This window comes from Oncorhynchus keta, chromosome 15, assembly GCF_023373465.1.
Source record: "Oncorhynchus keta strain PuntledgeMale-10-30-2019 chromosome 15, Oket_V2, whole genome shotgun sequence".
In the NCBI taxonomy this organism is placed as follows: Eukaryota; Metazoa; Chordata; class Actinopteri; order Salmoniformes; family Salmonidae; genus Oncorhynchus; species Oncorhynchus keta.
In genome coordinates, this window is record NC_068435.1 from 10,849,975 (window position 1) to 10,867,391 (window position 17,417).

The following is a 17,417-nucleotide window of genomic DNA, read 5'->3' on the forward strand; positions in this document are numbered from 1 at the left end:
AGACCCTGGTTTGATTCCAGGCTGTATCACAACCGGCCGTGATTAGGATTGGCCCAGCGTCGTCCGGGTTAGGGTTTGGCCGGGGTAGGCTGTCACTTTAAAATAAGAATTTGTTCTTAACTGACTTGCCTATTTAAATACATAAAAATAAATGAAGGTCATTCACCTTTTTCTCCTTTGTATCCTGTTAATCCTGGATATCCGGTATCGCCATCGTCTCCTCGTACACCCGGCTCACCAGGAACACAATAAATGCCTACAGGACATGATTGGTAAACGCCCCCCCCCAAAAAAAAAAAAAATGTTTTATCATTAAAAACATAACTCCACTGATCATCAGTTCCAGTTATATCAGTGACTTCAGAAAATCAGCTAACAACCTGAAACTTTGCATTGTGTCAGTCCAACTTCTAGTCTGCATCCCAAACAGCACTATTCCATACATAGAGCATTACCATGTACCCTCTGGGCCCTAAAAGCAGGGCACTATATGAGAAATATAATGCTATTTGGGACGCTGCCCTAAGCAGTATTTGAAATATGTTGATAGTTTAGTTAAGCAATAAGGCCCGAGGAGGTGTGGTGTATGGCCAATACACCACGGCTAAGGGCTGTTCTTAGGCACGACGCAACAGACCAAAAGGCTCCTTAACAGCTTCTACCACCAAGCCATAAGACCGCTGAACAATTAATCAAATGGCCACCGGACCCCCCGCATTTGTTTTGTACACTGCTGCTACTCCCTGTTTATTATCTATGCATAGTCACTTCACCCCTACCTACATGTACAAATGACCTCTAACCTGTACCCCCGCACACTGACTCGGTACACCCTGTATATATAGCCTCATTATTGTTATTTTATTGTGTTACTTTTTACTTTAATTTATTGGGTACATATGTTCTTAACTCTTATTGAACTGCACTGTTGGTTAAGGGCTTGTAAGTAAAGCATTTCACGGTAAGGTCTACACTTGTTGTATTCTGCGCATGTGACGAATAAAGTTTGATTTGATTTGAGTCCCTAGATACGGTCCTTAGCCGTGGTATATTGGCAAATATACCACAAACCCCCAAGGTGCCTTACTGCTATTATACACTGGTAACGAACGTAATTAGAGTAGTAAAAATAAATGTTTTGTCATACCCGTGGTATTACGGTCTAATATACCACGGCTGTCAGTCAATCAGCATTCAGGGCTCGAACCAGACAGTTTATCACACTCAATATACAATGACATCACGCTTACCTCCACATCCTAACAGAATTCCAGTAATGATACACCGTCGAAACACAGCGATTATGTTAGGCCAAGGAGGTGCACACAATGGAAGGGAAAATGTACACCATGTCAGTAACAGTTCACAGTATACCTTGTATTTACGCTAGAACGTGCATCATTTTAAGTTCCAACGTGTACCATTTCAATGACTACATGAAAAGGGCAGATCATATCTAAATCATGGACAGTGGCTAGAGAGAGCTTGTGGTGTGACTCCATACAGTCTGGTAGTATTGTGTGGTCCTACCTGGACGGCCCGGGGGGCCTCTGAAACCCTTGGCTCCGGGACGCCCTCTTTCACCTGGTTGTCCTGGTATTGGCTCTATAGTGTAGTACCTTCCTGGCTCCCCCTTTAAACCCTTAGGACCAGGGAGACCGGGGTAACCTAGCTGCCCTGATTGACCTGGACAATGAAAAGGACAGACGAGGGGTCAGGGGTTGAGGGGTGAAAGGTGATGGATATAGTGAGTGGTGCATGGTAGCAGAGCTTATGGGTAATACAGTGCTGTATTTGCCCCCTTTCTAATTCCCTCTACTTTTGCATATTTTTGATACCAAATCTTCAACCAAAACCTAATATTAGATAAAGTGAACCTGGGGGGAATAAATAATACAACAATTACACACTTATTTCATAAATAAAGTTATGCAACATCCAATGCCCTGTGTGAAAAGGTAAGGCAACATCCAATGCCCTGTGTGAAAAGGTAAGGCAACACCCAATGCCCTGTGTGAAAAGGTAAGGCAACATCCAATGCCCTGTGTGAAAAGGTAAGGCAACACCCAATGCCCTGTGTGAAAAGGTAAGGCAACATCCAATGCCCTGTGTGAAAAGGTAAGGCAACACCCAATGCCCTGTGTGAAAAGGTAAGGCAACATCCAATGCCCTGTGTGAAAAGGTAAGGCAACATCCAATGCCCTGTGTGAAAAGGTAAGGCAACATCCAATGCCCTGTGTGAAAAGGTAAGGCAACATCCAATGCCCCTGTGTGAAAAGGTAAGGCAACATCCAATGCCCTGTGTGAAAAGGTAAGGCAACATCCAATGCCCTGTGTGAAAAGGCAAGGCAACATCCAATGCCCTGTGTGAAAAGGTAAGGCAACATCCAATGCCCTGTGTGAAAAGGTAAGGCAACACCCAATGCCCTGTGTGAAAAGGTAAGGCAACATCCAATGCCCTGTGTGAAAAGGTAAGGCAACATCCAATGCCCTGTGTGAAAAGGTAAGGCAACATCCAATGCCCTGTGTGAAAAGGTAAGGCAACACCCAATGCCCTGTGTGAAAAGGTAAGGCAACATCCAATGCCCTGTGTGAAAAGGTAAGGCAACATCCAATGCCCTGTGTGAAAAGGTAAGGCAACATCCAATGCCCTGTGTGAAAAGGTAAGGCAACATCCAATGCCCTGTGTGAAAAGGTAAGGCAACATCCAATGCCCTGTGTGAAAAGGTAAGGCAACACCCAATGCCCTGTGTGAAAAGGTAAGGCAACATCCAATGCCCTGTGTGAAAAGGTAAGGCAACATCCAATGCCCTGTGTGAAAAGGTAAGGCAACATCCAATGCCCTGTGTGAAAAGGTAAGGCAACATCCAATGCCCTGTGTGAAAAGGTAAGGCAACATCCAATGCCCTGTGTGAAAAGGTAAGGCAATATCCAATGCCCTGTGTGAAAAGGTAAGGCAACATCCAATGCCCTGTGTGAAAAGGTAAGGCAACACCCAATGCCCTGTGTGAAAAGGTAAGGCAACACCCAATGCCCTGTGTGAAAAGGTAAGGCAACATCCAATGCCCCTGTGTGAAAAGGTAAGGCAACACCCAATGCCCTGTGTGAAAAGGTAAGGCAACATCCAATGCCCTGTGTGAAAAGGTAAGGCAACACCCAATGCCCTGTGTGAAAAGGTAAGGCAACACCCAATGCCCCTATGTGAAAAGGTAAGGCAACACCCAATGCCCTGTGTGAAAAGGTAAGGCAACAATGCCCCTGTGTGAAAAGGTAAGGCAATACCCTGTGTGAAAAGGTAAGGCAACACCCAATGCCCTGTGTGAAAAGGTAAGGCAACACCCAATGCCCTGTGTGAAAAGGTAAGGCAACATCCAATGCCCTGTGTGAAAAGGTAAGGCAACACCCAATGCCCTGTGTGAAAAGGTAAGGCAACACCCAATGCCCTGTGTGAAAAGGTAAGGCAACATCCAATGCCCTGTGTGAAAAGGTAAGGCAACATCCAATGCCCTGTGTGAAAAGGTAAGGCAACATCCAATGCCCTGTGTGAAAAGGTAAGGCAACATCCAATGCCCTGTGTGAAAAGGTAAGGCAACATCCAATGCCCTGTGTGAAAAGGTAAGGCAACACCCAATGCCCTGTGTGAAAAGGTAAGGCAACATCCAATGCCCTGTGTGAAAAGGTAAGGCAACATCCAATGCCCTGTGTGAAAAGGTAAGGCAACACCCAATGCCCTGTGTGAAAAGGTAAGGCAACACCCAATGCCCTGTGTGAAAAGGTAAGGCAACATCCAATGCCCTGTGTGAAAAGGTAAGGCAACATCCAATGCCCTGTGTGAAAAGGTAAGGCAACACCCAATGCCCCTGTGTGAAAAGGTAAGGCAACACCCAATGCCCTGTGTGAAAAGGTGAAAAATGCCCTGTGTGAAAAGGTAAGGCAACACCCAATGCCCTGTGTGAAAAGGTAAGGCAACACCCAATGCCCTGTGTGAAAAGGTAAGGCAACATCCAATGCCCTGTGTGAAAAGGTAAGGCAACATAAAAAGGCAACATCCAATGCCCTGTGTGAAAAGGTAAGGCAACATCCAATGCCCTGTGTGAAAAGGTAAGGCAACATCCAATGCCCTGTGTGAAAAGGTAAGGCAACATCCAATGCCCTGTGTGAAAAGGTAAGGCAACACCCAATGCCCTGTGTGAAAAGGTAAGGCAACATCCAATGCCCTGTGTGAAAAGGTAAGGCAACATCCAATGCCCTGTGTGAAAAGGTAAGGCAACATCCAATGCCCTGTGTGAAAAGGTAAGGCAACATCCAATGCCCTGTGTGAAAAGGTAAGGCAACATCCAATGCCCTGTGTGAAAAGGTAAGGCAACATCCAATGCCCTGTGTGAAAAGGTAAGGCAACATCCAATGCCCTGTGTGAAAAGGTAAGGCAACACCCAATGCCCTGTGTGAAAAGGTAAGGCAACATCCAATGCCCTGTGTGAAAAGGTAAGGCAACACCCAATGCCCTGTGTGAAAAGGTAAGGCAACATCCAATGCCCTGTGTGAAAAGGTAAGGCAACATCCAATGCCCTGTGTGAAAAGGTAAGGCAACATCCAATGCCCTGTGTGAAAAGGTAAGGCAACACCCAATGCCCTGTGTGAAAAGGTAAGGCAACATCCAATGCCCTGTGTGAAAAGGTAAGGCAACATCCAATGCCCTGTGTGAAAAGGTAAGGCAACATCCAATGCCCTGTGTGAAAAGGTAAGGCAACATCCAATGCCCTGTGTGAAAAGGTAAGGCAACATCCAATGCCCTGTGTGAAAAGGTAAGGCAACACCCAATGCCCTGTGTGAAAAGGTAAGGCAACATCCAATGCCCCTATGTGGAAAAAGTATTTGTCCCCTTTCACTCAATAACTAGTTGTTCCACCTTTAGCTGCAATGACTCCAATCAAACGCTTCCTGTAGTTGTTGATCAGTCTCTCATGTCGCTTGTGGAGGAATTTTGTCCCACTCTTCCATGCAGAACTGCTTTAGCTCAGCAACATTTGTGGGTTTTCAAGCATGAACTGCTCGTTTCAAGTCCCGCCACAACATCTCAATTGGAATTAGGTCTGGACTTTGACTTGGCTGTTCCAAAACTTCAAATTTGTTGCTTTTTAGCCATTTTCATGTGTTTTACTATCTTCTTTTTTTTTACTGTTGTTTTTAATTCTTTACTTATCTATTGTTCACCTAATACCTTTTTTGCACTGTTGGTTAGAGCCTGTAAGTAAGCATTTCACTGTAATTTCACTACACCTGTTGTGTTGTTCACGGCGCACGTGACAAATAAACGTTGATTTGATCGCCTCGCAGATGGATGATCTAACATTCCACCATGCTTGACCGTTGGTCTGAGGTTCTTACTGTGGAATGCAGTGTTTGGTTTTCAAAAGGCATAAATGGGACCCATGTCGTTCAAAAGTTATAGAACATTCTTCCAAGAGTCTTAATTATCATGCAGGTGGTTTTTGGCAAACTGGAATTTGGACATTTTCACTTAGGGGTGTACTCACTTCTGTTGCCAGCGGTTTAGACATTAATGGCTGTCTGTGTTATTTTGAGGGGAAAAGCAAATGTACACTGTTATGCAAGCTGTACACTCACTACTTTATATTGTAGCAAAGTGTCATTTCTTCAGTCTTCTCACATGAAAATATATACTCATATTTACAAAAATGTGAGGGGTGTACTCACTTTTGTGATATACTGTATATAACATCACTGTCACCACTCCCACAGAAGGTGGCTCCTCTTCCTGTTCGGGCGGCGTTCGGCGGTCGTCGTCACCGGTCTACTAGCTGCCACCAATCCCCTTTTCTGTTAGTTTTGTCTTATTGGTTACACCTGTTTCTTGTTTGGGTTTTGGTTAGGGCTATTTAAACCGGTTATGCTCGCCTGCTTTTTTGCAGGCTTGTCCCTCTGTTCGTTTTGTGGATGTGCATTTTTCTTATTTTCTCCGGACTGTTTGGGTCCTGTTTTTGGGCCGGTAGTTTGTATGCGCCTGGTGTTTTTGGCATGACTGTTTCTGTCACCGGAATAAATACTATTGTCCTAAACCCTCTGCGCCTGACTCCGCACCCACTACTCCTAGAAGTCGTAACAATCACTCAAATCTAAAACCGACAGTAATGTACATCGTACCAGCTCCTTCCTGGCCTCAAAAGAAAAACAAGCCTTATACCGGTAATAAAATCCTATTTTCAGCTTGAGCTTCCTTATCAAGTTCTCTACATGCACAGTGAAGTTCAGCTTTTCAACCCACACACCCAAATATTTGTACACTTTAACTTGCTCTATAGTATGTCCAGCCAATGTAGCAATGACATGATTTGTAACAATGACATGATTTGTAACATGCCACGCAGTTTGTTTTACCCAACTTTAGAATCAGCTTTAAATCATACAGATTCTGTTGTATGATGTCAAATGCTCTTTGGGCGTTTTCAAAAGCTAAAGATAAACTGCTACCGCTTGAATAAAGAACAGTATCGTCTGCATAACAACAACCACTGTCTCAGGAAGCTTTTGGTTGCAGTCATTGCAGCTGAAGGTGTCAGAACCAGTTACTGAGTGTAAGGGGGCAATTACTTTTTCCACACAGGGGAATTGGGTGTTGCATAACTTTGTTAATTAAATAAATGAAATAAGTTTCACAATTTTGGGGGTTATTTGTAAACTCAGGTTCCCTTAATCTAATATTAGGTTTTGGTTGAAGCTGTGACAACATTCCATATCAAAGATATGCAAAAATAGAGAAAATCAGAAAGGGGGCAAATAGACTTACAGAGCCATGAAAAAGGTAAGAGCAAAAGTTACAACAGCTGTGCTCTTATTTTGTACAAATATGAGCATTGTCTACTATAGTAGGACAGGAAGTGAATGGATAGAAAGGCAGGGGACAGAAGACTGACCCTTGGCCACAATAATCCATCCCAAAGTGACTTGTTCACTTCCGTTCTTGGATTAAAAAAGGAAGAGGCTGGTATAAGGAAATGGGGGGAAGGTAGGACAATTAGGAAACAGGACCAGAAAAAAGACAGAACATTTAGAAAAATAGGGGATAGGATATATTATATATCATAAAGATGGTGAAATGTTGACCTGTGGAGCTTAATACCCCTGGTGGTCCAGGAGGTCCATTAATGCCCATCTCTCCAATGTCTCCTGGTGCTCCCCTTGGACCCTGGGGGCCGGGATCACCAGGGTAACCTGCAATACAGCGGATACGGAGTCTGTTTCTTATTTGACCATGATTCAGATCTCATGCGCTGTCATGTTTTCTTCCTACAGGTATTTCCTAATCATAATCTCACATCGTCTTGGATCAGGTTTCTCTGGATAAACAAAAAGGTTAAAGAAATAAACATAACAAACAACATAGATAAACTCTAGAACATTAGAAAAATATTCTTTGTCTTAAAATGTGCATTAGCCAAATCAAATTGTTGATGTAGTTGCAGGTGATAAAATGCTGTTAGTTTTTCCCATTACACAACCTGGCACATTTAGCCCTGTGTTATCCTGACCAGGTGGCAGTGATTAGGTTCAGTAACATATTCCGCATCAACTTATCAAAGATCTTAGACTTTATATCCAATGGCACTTCTAAGCCTTCAAATTCAAGGTTTACTTGGTCTGTAAAGTGCAGCGTCCCAATAATACATGCACGTGTTCACATGTGACAAAAGCGCATGTTTTTGTGTATTCGTTTCACACACATCCATGTGCTTTGACAGAAAAAAACTATAAAGGAGTAGAAGAGCCTTACGGTCTTGTCCAATAGTTACCATCGCTGTCAGGTGGCATACACACACTGTTCACTGCTGGTCCTCGATGCTTGATTCAAATAACGCATACGATTCTAATAATGCATCAAAAAAAACGTTGGTTTTCGAAGTGGTTTTCGAAGTGGGGGGCATTACTATTATTATTATTGTATTTTTTTTTATCCAATCGGATAAACACTCCAAACAGCCTAGTCGACCGCTCATGGTTCTAAAGCACAGTGTTGCCTGATTTGTGTCACAAATCAGGGGGGGGGGGACAAAAATGCAATTTCAGAATGTGGGGGGACATGTTGCGCCCCCGCATGTTTGGACACACTTACTCATTCAAGGTTTTTCTTTATTTTGACTATTTTCTACATTGTAGAATAATAGTGAAGAAATTGAAACTATGAAATAACACATATGGAATCAAGTAGTAACCAAAAAAGTGTTAAACAAATCAAAATATATTTTATATTTCAGATTCTTCAAAGTAGCCACCATTTGCCTTAATGACAGCTTTGCACACTCTTGGCATTCTCTCAACCAGCTTCATGAGGTAGTCACCTGGAATGCATTTCAATTAACAGGTGTGCCTTCTGAATTTGTGGAATTTCTTTCCTTCTTAATGTGTTTGAGCCAATCAGTTGTGTTGTGACAAGGTAGGGGTGGTATACAGAAGATAGCCCTGTTTGGTAAAAGACCAAGTCCATATTATGGAATAAACAGCTCAAATAAGCAAAGAGAATCGAGAGTCCAGCATTACTTTAAGACATTAAGGTCAGAACTTTGAAAGTTTTCTCAAGTCGCAAAAACCATCAAGCCCCCTGATGAAACTGGCTCTCATGAGGACCGCCCCAGGAAAGGATGACCCAGAGTTACCTCTGCTGCAGAGGATACGTTCCTTAGAGTTACCAGCCTCAGAAATAGCAGCCCAAATAAATGCTTCACAGAGTTCAAGTAACAGACACATCTCAACATCAACTGTTCAGAGGAGACTGCTTGAAATCAGACCTTCATGGTCAAATTGCTGCAAAGAAACCACTACTAAAAGGACACCAATAAGAAGAAGAGACTTGCTTGGGCCAAGAAACACGAGCAATGGACATTAGACCGGTGGAAATCTGTCCTTTGGTCTGATGAGTCCAAATTTGATCTTTTTGGTTCCAACCGCCATGTCTTTATGAGATGCAGACTAGGTGAACAGATGATCTCCACATGCGTGGTTCCCACCGTAAAGCATGGAGGAGGAGATGTGCTGGTGTGGGGGTGCTTTGCTGGTGACACTGTCAGTGATTTATTTAGACTTCAAAGCACACTTAACCAGCATGGCTACCCCAGCATTCTGCAGCGATACACCATCCCATCTGGTTTGCGCTTATTGGGACTATCATTTGTTTTTCAACAGGACAATGACCCAACACACCATGAGCTGTGTAAGGGCTATTTGACCAAGAGGGAAAGTGATGGACCATAACTGAAGGAAAATCAGCCAACAAGTGCTCAGCATATGTGGGAACTCCTTCAAGACTGTTGTAAAAGCATTCCAGGTGAAGCTGATTGAGAGAATACCAAGAGTGTGCAAAGCTGTCATCAAGGCAAAGGGTAGTTATTTGTAGAATCTACACTTTTTTGGTTATTACGTGATTCCATATATGTTATTTCATAGTTTTGATGTCCTCACTATTATTCTACAGTGTAGAAAATAGTAAAAAATAAAGAACAACCCTGGAATGAGTAGGTGTGTCCAAACTTTTGACTGGTATTGTGTGGGTCAGTCTGTAAGGTTTCGAACAGTAAGTTCCTCATTAAATGTGTTCGTAATGTTCAGTTACAAGGTTGACTGCCCTTCTCAACACAATAAAATGTAATTCTACATTTCAAAGGGGATAAAATATGTATCTCACCTGGGACTCAAACTTTCCGTAAACGGTGAAAACTACTAGGAGCTACCAGGAACTACCAGGAGCTACCAGGAGCTACCAGGAACTACCAGGAGCCACCAGGAGCCACCAGGAACTACCAGGAACTACCAGGCTACACTGAGCTATTCGTCCAGTTTATATGTTGTGCGTTTTAGTAACTTTGACTAGTAGGTGGTGCCGTTTGACTTTGTTAAGGACGCTTTCATGGAAAAGTGATCGATCACATCCAACAAAAATATGTCAACATTTGTAATTGGCTGATACAGAATTTGTTACCGGACATAAATCACTGCCAGCTGGTCAGGTTAGCATAGCGCTAAATGTGACATGTTATCTAATGGGAACAACTAACATGTAGCATTGTATCACGTGCAACTATGTCAATGATTTTAAATGGTAGTTTTTGAAGTTTAAACTTTTTCTAATGTTCTTAAGTATGGACCTCGTATAACTGAGGTGTCCTCTAACCTGCTACAGTGGAATTGTGGTATATTTGGCTCGCCGGTCCTCTGATGCCTTTGTCTCCTGGGAAGCCCTGCGAGGATACAGGGAGAGAGGTTATTACCTAATGATAATGATAATAATAATAATAATACATTAATTTACTGCGGGGCAACATAGGAGATCATCACACATAAATATGGCCAGGAGTTTTTCCTGGACAGATCATATGGTCAGGAAACACTCCCTGTGCTACTCATTATCTGGGTTGGCATCGATTTCAATTCAAGAGATTAATTTCAATTCCAGTTGCTAGATCTGTGGCCCTGAATTAAAGAAGTGTAGTACACGGAAGAGTACACAGAAGAGTTCATGCAAGAGTCTCTCTAAAATGTTTTATTACGTCAATACAATGGCCATCGTTTGAGTCCATCTTTGTCCATAGCCATTTTATGTCTAGCGATTATGTCACAGTTACAGGCACGACAGGCATGACATCACAAAGGGGTTGGCAAGGAGAGAAAGCTTTGGGGACAGAAAGTAGAGCAATCTTCATTTTAGTAGACCTTACTACAAATGCCGCCATTGTTTAACAAAGGTAAAACAATATATATCAACTTTAAAAATGACCTTTTTAGAGTAAGCACTCAAAATATACATAAATATATTTAAAAAACGACTGAGACAAGAAGAATATGAGGGAGGCAGTTGAAGGGCCGGTTTACAGTAAAATGTTGTGAGAATGTAAGTGGGCTCTTTAAAGATATCGATCACCCTTGGTCCTAGATGAAGAACAACAAAACAGAATTATCTTGCTCTATAGAAATGCAGAAGCTTCTTAGTAAATCACCCATCTCTATGTAGTAGATGGTGCTAAAACCTGCCTCTCTGTACGCTACCTAGTTAAAAGTAGGCCTTGACTTTGACCAGTTCTCTGTCCGTTTCCTGCCCCTACTGTATTTTGGTATTTTATTCCGGATCCCCATTAGTTCATGCCAATCCACAGCTACTCTTCCTGGGATCCAATCACAATGAAATACAATAAAACAATACATAACACACTACTCTACCATAACATATCTACAATACAACATTTATAATACAGCAAAATAATAATATTAAAATATATGTGTGTGTAGTGTGCGTGTATTTGTGAATGTGTGAATGCTGTGTGAGTGCTGTGTGAATGCTGTGTGTGTGTCTGTGTGTGTGTGTGTGCCTGTGTGTGCCTGTGTGTGTGCCTGTGTGTGTGTGTCTCTTCACAGTCCGCTCTGTTCCATAAGGTGTAGTTTACTGTTTGACTGAGTTACTTGATGTGCAATAGAGTTCCATGTAGTCATGGCTCTATGTAGAACTGTGTGTTTCCTGTAGTCTGTTCTGGACTGTGAAGAGACCCCTGGTGGCATGTCTTGTGGGACATGTATGGGTGTCTGAGCTGTGCGCTAGATGCTTAAACAGACAGCTCTGTGATTTCAACATGCCAATACCTCTCAAAGACAAGTAGTGATGCAGTCAATATCTCCTCCACCCTGAACCAGGAGAGATTGACATGCATATTATTAATGTTGACTCTCTGTGTACATCCAAGGGCCAGCTGTGCTGCTCTGTTCTGGGCCAATTCTAATTTGCCCATGTCCCTCTTTGTGGCACCTGACCACACGACCGGACAGTAGTCCAGGTGTGATAAAACTAGGGCCTGTAGGACCTGCCTTGTTGATAGTGTTGTTAAGAAAGCAGAGTAGCGCTTTATTATGGACAGACCTCTCCCCATCTTAGCTACTGTTGTATCAATCTGTTTTGACCATGAGAGGTGACAATCCAGAGTTACACCAAGCAGTTTGGTCTCCTCAACTTGCTCCATTTCTACATGATTCATTTAGGGTTTAGTGAATGATTGAAGCATTTGCAGGAAACAAGGCTGATATGTTGCAAAACAGTTGTCACGGAGAGAGAACCCAACAAACAGGAACATAACCAGTTGAGTTGATAGCTCAAGCAGGTCTCCACACTTCAGTTTTGTTTTAACAACCAGCAAGTGCAGCCTGATTCACTTGCGTTCAATATTTGATGAATTGTCCATTTCTCCACTGTCTGTTTCTGATGTGTTTCCTCCATATCGTGATAACGAGACAACTGTTTCAGTGGAGTAGAGATACAACTCAATTTACTTGTGAATATAATAATTTAATTACATCATTCCTGTGTGAGGAATGGTGAATGTGTGACCTATGGTCTTTAGTTCATGTCCAATGGGCCATTTACTCCAATGAACAACAATTACGTGGAAGTAAATATTTTACGAGAATGTTGTATTAATGGTGAGGTGGGCCTTAGAATGCATCCTGTCTCAGGACTGTACCCCATCACGGGAAAGTCAGAAAAGTCTGTCCAATCAGTGTCTTTAGGTGTTGCTAGGTAACTAGTGGGAGGAGGTGGGATGAGTGGAAGCAGGTGGGAGGAGTAGGAATGTCACGTTCGTTATAAGGATCGGACCAAGTTGCAGCGTGGTATGCGTACATTCTTATTAATTTACAGAATGAAACACTGAACAAACTAACAAAATAACAAAACGAAACGTGAAGCTATAAAAACAAGTGCTGACAGGCAACTACACATAGACAAGATCCCACAAACACCAAAGGGAAATGGCTACCTAAATATGATCCCCAATCAGAGACAACGATAAACAGCTGCCTCTGATTGGGAACCATATCAGGCCACCATAAACATACAAATCACCTAGACATACAAAAACCCTAGACAATACAAAAACTAGCGTACCCACCCTAGTCACACCCTGACCTAACCAAAATATAAAGAAAACAGACTTATCTCAGGTCAGGGCGTGACAAGGAAGAGGTGTGATGAGTGGGAGGAGGTGGGAGTAGTGGGAGGAGGTGGGAGTAGTGGGAGGAGGTGGGAGTAGTGGGAGGAGGTGGGAGTAGTGGGAGGAGGTGGGAGGAGGTAGGTGGGAGGAGGTGGGAGTAGTGGGAGGAGGTGGGAGTAGTGGGAGGAGGTGGGAGTAGTGGGAGGAGGAGGTGGGAGTAGTGGGAGGAGGTGGGAGTAGTGGGAGGAGGTGGGAGTAGTGGGAGGAGGTGGGAGGGGAGGTGGGAGTGGGAGTGGGTGGTGGTGGGAGTAGTGGGAGGAGGTGGGAGTAGTGGGGAGGAGGTGGGAGTAGTGGGAGGAGGTGGGAGTAGTGGGAGGAGGTGGGAGTAGTGGGAGGAGGTGGGAGGTGGGAGTGGGGAGGTGGGAGGAGGTGGGAGTAGGTGGGAGTAGGTGGGAGGAGGTGGGAGTAGGTGGGAGTAGTGGGAGGAGGTGGGAGTAGTGGGAGGAGGTGGGAGTGGGAGGAGGTGGGAGGAGGTGGGAGTAGTGGGAGGAGGTGGGAGTAGTGGGAGGAGGTGGGAGTAGGAGGTGGGAGTAGGTGGGAGGAGGTGGGAGTAGTGGGAGGAGGTGGGAGTAGTGGGAGGAGGTGGGAGTAGTGGGAGGAGGTGGGAGTAGTGGGAGGAGGTGGGAGGAGGTGGGAGGTGGGAGGAGGTGGGAGTAGTGGGAGGAGGTGGGAGTAGTGGGAGGAGGTGGGAGTAGTGGGAGGAGGTGGGAGTAGTGGGAGGAGGTGGGAGTGGGAGTAGTGGGAGGAGGTGGGAGTAGTGGGAGGAGGTGGGAGTAGTGGGAGGAGGTGGGAGGAGGAGGTGGGAGTGAGGGAGTGGGAGGAGGTGGGAGTAGTGGGAGGAGGTGGGAGTAGTGGGAGGAGGTGGGAGTAGTGGGAGGAGGTGGGAGTAGGTGGGAGTAGTGGGGAGGAGGTGGGAGTAGTGGGAGGAGGTGGGAGTAGTGGGAGGAGGTGGGAGTAGTGGGAGGAGGTGGGAGTGGGAGGAGTGGGAGGAGGTGGGAGGAGGTGGGAGTAGTGGGAGGAGGTGGGAGTGGGAGTGGGAGGAGGTGGGAGTGGGAGTGGGAGGAGGTGGGAGTAGTGGGAGGAGGTGGGAGTAGTGGGAGGAGGTGGGAGTGGGAGGTGGGAGGAGGTGGGGGAGGTAGGTGGGAGGAGGTGGGAGTAGTGGGAGGTGGGAGTAGTGGGAGGAGGTGGGAGTAGTGGGAGGAGGTGGGAGTAGTGGGAGGAGGTGGGAGGAGGTGGGAGGAGGGGAGGAGGTGGGAGTAGTGGGAGGAGGTGGGAGTAGTGGGAGGAGGTGGGAGTGGGAGTGGGAGGAGGTGGGAGTAGTGGGAGGAGGTGGGAGTAGGAGGTGGGAGGAGGTGGGAGGAGGTGGGAGTAGTGGGAGGAGGTGGGAGTAGTGGGAGGAGGTGGGAGTAGTGGGAGGAGGTGGGAGTAGTGGGAGGAGGTGGGAGTAGTGGGAGGAGGAGGTGGGAGGTGGGAGGAGGTGGGAGTAGTGGGAGGAGGTGGGAGTAGTGGGAGGGGAGGTGGGAGGAGGTGGGAGTAGTGGGAGGAGGTGGGAGTAGTGGGAGGAGGTGGGAGTAGTGGGAGGAGGTGGGAGTAGTGGGAGGAGGTGGGAGTAGGTGGGAGGAGGTGGGAGTAGGTGGGAGTAGTGGGAGGAGGTGGGAGTAGTGGGAGGAGGTGGGAGTAGTGGGAGGAGGTGGGAGTAGTGGGAGGAGGTGGGAGTAGTGGGAGGAGGTGGGAGGAGGTGGGAGTAGTGGGAGGAGGTGGGAGTAGTGGGAGGAGGTGGGAGTAGTGGGAGGAGGTGGGAGTAGTGGGAGGAGGTGGGAGGAGGTGGGAGTAGTGGGAGGAGGTGAAAACAAGACATAGGAATGTGGCCAGCGAGGCAACGCAGGAATCCTATCAAATATTCCTCACAGAACTAAGATGAGTGGAAGAGGTGAAGAGGAAGAGGGTGGAGAGAGTTGGAAAGAAAAACACCCTTTGAGAGAGCAGATGAAGACATTCCAGAGGAAAATGTGGAGAAAACAGCGTGTCCTTTTCATCCAACCAGTGTGTAGGTTTGAATAAGGATAATTTGCAAATAAATTCATTAAAAATCCTACAATGTGATTTTCTGGATTTTTTTTATTCTCATTTTGTCTGTCATAGTTGAAGTGTACCTATGATGAAAATGTACAGGCCTCTCTCATCTTTTTAAGTGGGAGAACATGCACAATTGGTGGCTGACTAAATACTTTTTTTCCCCACACTCTATATAAATCTAAAAAGATTGGGTAGGCAATTAGATATGGCAATATCGCCACCTTGACTTCAGACAGGCTAGGTGGAGTTTTTGCAATACTGGTTACACTGTTTCAATCTTTTCAGACTATGGTCTGGCTCGGGATCCAGAACGCGGTTAATACGGACCCCCCCCCCCGCTTTCAATGTAATGCGGTTTAGAATTTTGAAAATGACAGACCTTGGAGCGCTTTTTATAACCTATCAGAAATGTCCAGTTGATCAACTATCCCATGTTATCTAGATACTGTAGGTACGTTAGGCTAACCAGCTATCTACATTTTGTAATTATCATGAACAAATCCCGTTTACCAGGGGCCTCGACCCCCCAGTGGGCCCCATTTATTTTGTTGAGTCACTCAGGTATCATATGAACACACATTTGGCAAAATGTGGAAATTTGCAGGAAATTTGCTTAAAAACTGCAAAATGTTCCTTCCGCCACAAGAGAGGTGTGAACAGCTTGGCGAGGTGGAGGTTGGTTACTACGTCGACAAAGACAATATCCATCTGGACCTTTGCCACCTAGGACATTTGTGTTACCGGAACATCTCAAATAGTAGTTGAGTACCCTTGGGTTTAGCGGGTAGAGGCTAGGGATCAATTTGGGATTGGGCTCTATAGCGGCATGAGACAAACCAGATGCAAAGACAAACGGCACTAGGTCATCAACAGATGTCCCCCGACAAAAGGGGGGGGGGGGGATTTTTTTTGCCTGCGGTTACTGTAAAGAGAGTGAAGAGGATGGAGGAGTGACAGATGGAGGGAGAAAGAGGAGAAAGATAAAGAACCAGGAACCAAATCAACCTGAATTGACTCCTGAGAGCAAGTCCAAAGTGCAGAAAAATATACATCTATATTGGCTCTCATAGAACATATGTGGATACAGAGAAAGTGATATTTGACCATTTTCTAAATTGTGCAGTGGAAGGGATTACAGACAACGAATCCTTCCTTCGTTGTTTCCTTTTGGAAACAACGAATCCTTCAAGGGTTTTTTCTTGAATTTTACAATTTTCTACATTGTAGAATAATAGTGAAGACATCAAAACAATGAAATAACACACATGGAATCATGTAGTAACCAAGAAAGTGTTAATTAAACAAATCAAAATATATTTGATATCTTCAAAGTAACCATCCTTTGCCTTGATGACAGCTTGGGACACACTTGGCATTCTCTCAACCAGCTTCACCTGGAATGTTTTTCCAAAAGTCTTGAAGGAGTTCCCACATATGCTGGCTGAGTACTGCTTTTCCTTCACTCTGCGGTCCAACTCATCCCAAACCATCTCAATTGGGTTGAGGTCAGGTGATTGGAGGCCAGGTCATCTGATGCAGCACTCCATCCCTCTCGTTCTTGGTTACATAGCCCTTACACAGCCTGTGGGTATGTTGGGTCATTGTCCTGTTGAAAAATAAATGACAGTCCCACTAAGCGTAAACCAGATGGGATGGCGTATCACTGCAGAATGAATCACTGACAATGTCACCAGAAAAGCACCCCCACACCTCCTCCTCCATGCTTCACGGTGGGAACCACACATGCGGAGATCATCCGTTCACCTACTCTGCATATCACAAAGAAACGCTGGTTGAAAACAAAAATCTCAAATTTAGACTCATCAAACCAAAGGACAGATTTCCACCGTTCTAATGTTCATTGCTCGTGTTTCTTGATCCAAGCTAGCCTCTGCTAATCGGTGTCCTTTAGTAGTGGTTTCTTTGCAGCAATTTGACCATGAAGGCCTGATTCACGCAGTCTCCTCTGAACAGTTGATGCAATTTGACCATAAAGGCCTGATTCAGGTGGTGTTCTCGGGGTGATGAGAGGTGTTGGGTTTGCGCCAGACATAGCGTTTTCCTTGATGGCCAAAAAGCTCAATTTTAGTCTCATCTGACCAGAGTACCTTCTTCCACATGTTTGGGGAGTCTCCCACATGCCTTTTGGCAAACACCAAATGTGTTTGTTTATTTTACTATTTAAGCAACGGCTTTTTTCTGGCCACTCTTCCGTAAAGCCCAGCTCTGTGGAATGTACAGCTTAAAGTGGTTCTATAGACAGATATTCCAATCTCCGCTGTGGAGTTTTGCAGCTCT

At 45.0% G+C, this 17,417-nt stretch overlaps 1 protein-coding gene across 1 annotated transcript in view; it reads right to left on the minus strand.

Annotated features, from left to right (window-relative positions):
- Positions 1–378: 378 nt before the first annotated feature.
- Positions 379–17,417, minus strand: part of LOC118395990 (collagen alpha-2(IV) chain-like) — a 53,879-nt gene continuing 36,840 nt past the window's right edge. The window contains exons 18-20 of the mRNA XM_052463361.1: positions 10,184–10,250; positions 7,126–7,233; positions 379–1,686 (exon numbers count right to left, since the gene is read on the minus strand). Of these exons, the coding sequence (XP_052319321.1) occupies positions 1,475–1,686; positions 7,126–7,233; positions 10,184–10,250 (387 nt within the window). The 3' untranslated portion in view covers positions 379–1,474. The remainder of the gene's footprint in view (positions 1,687–7,125; positions 7,234–10,183; positions 10,251–17,417) is intronic.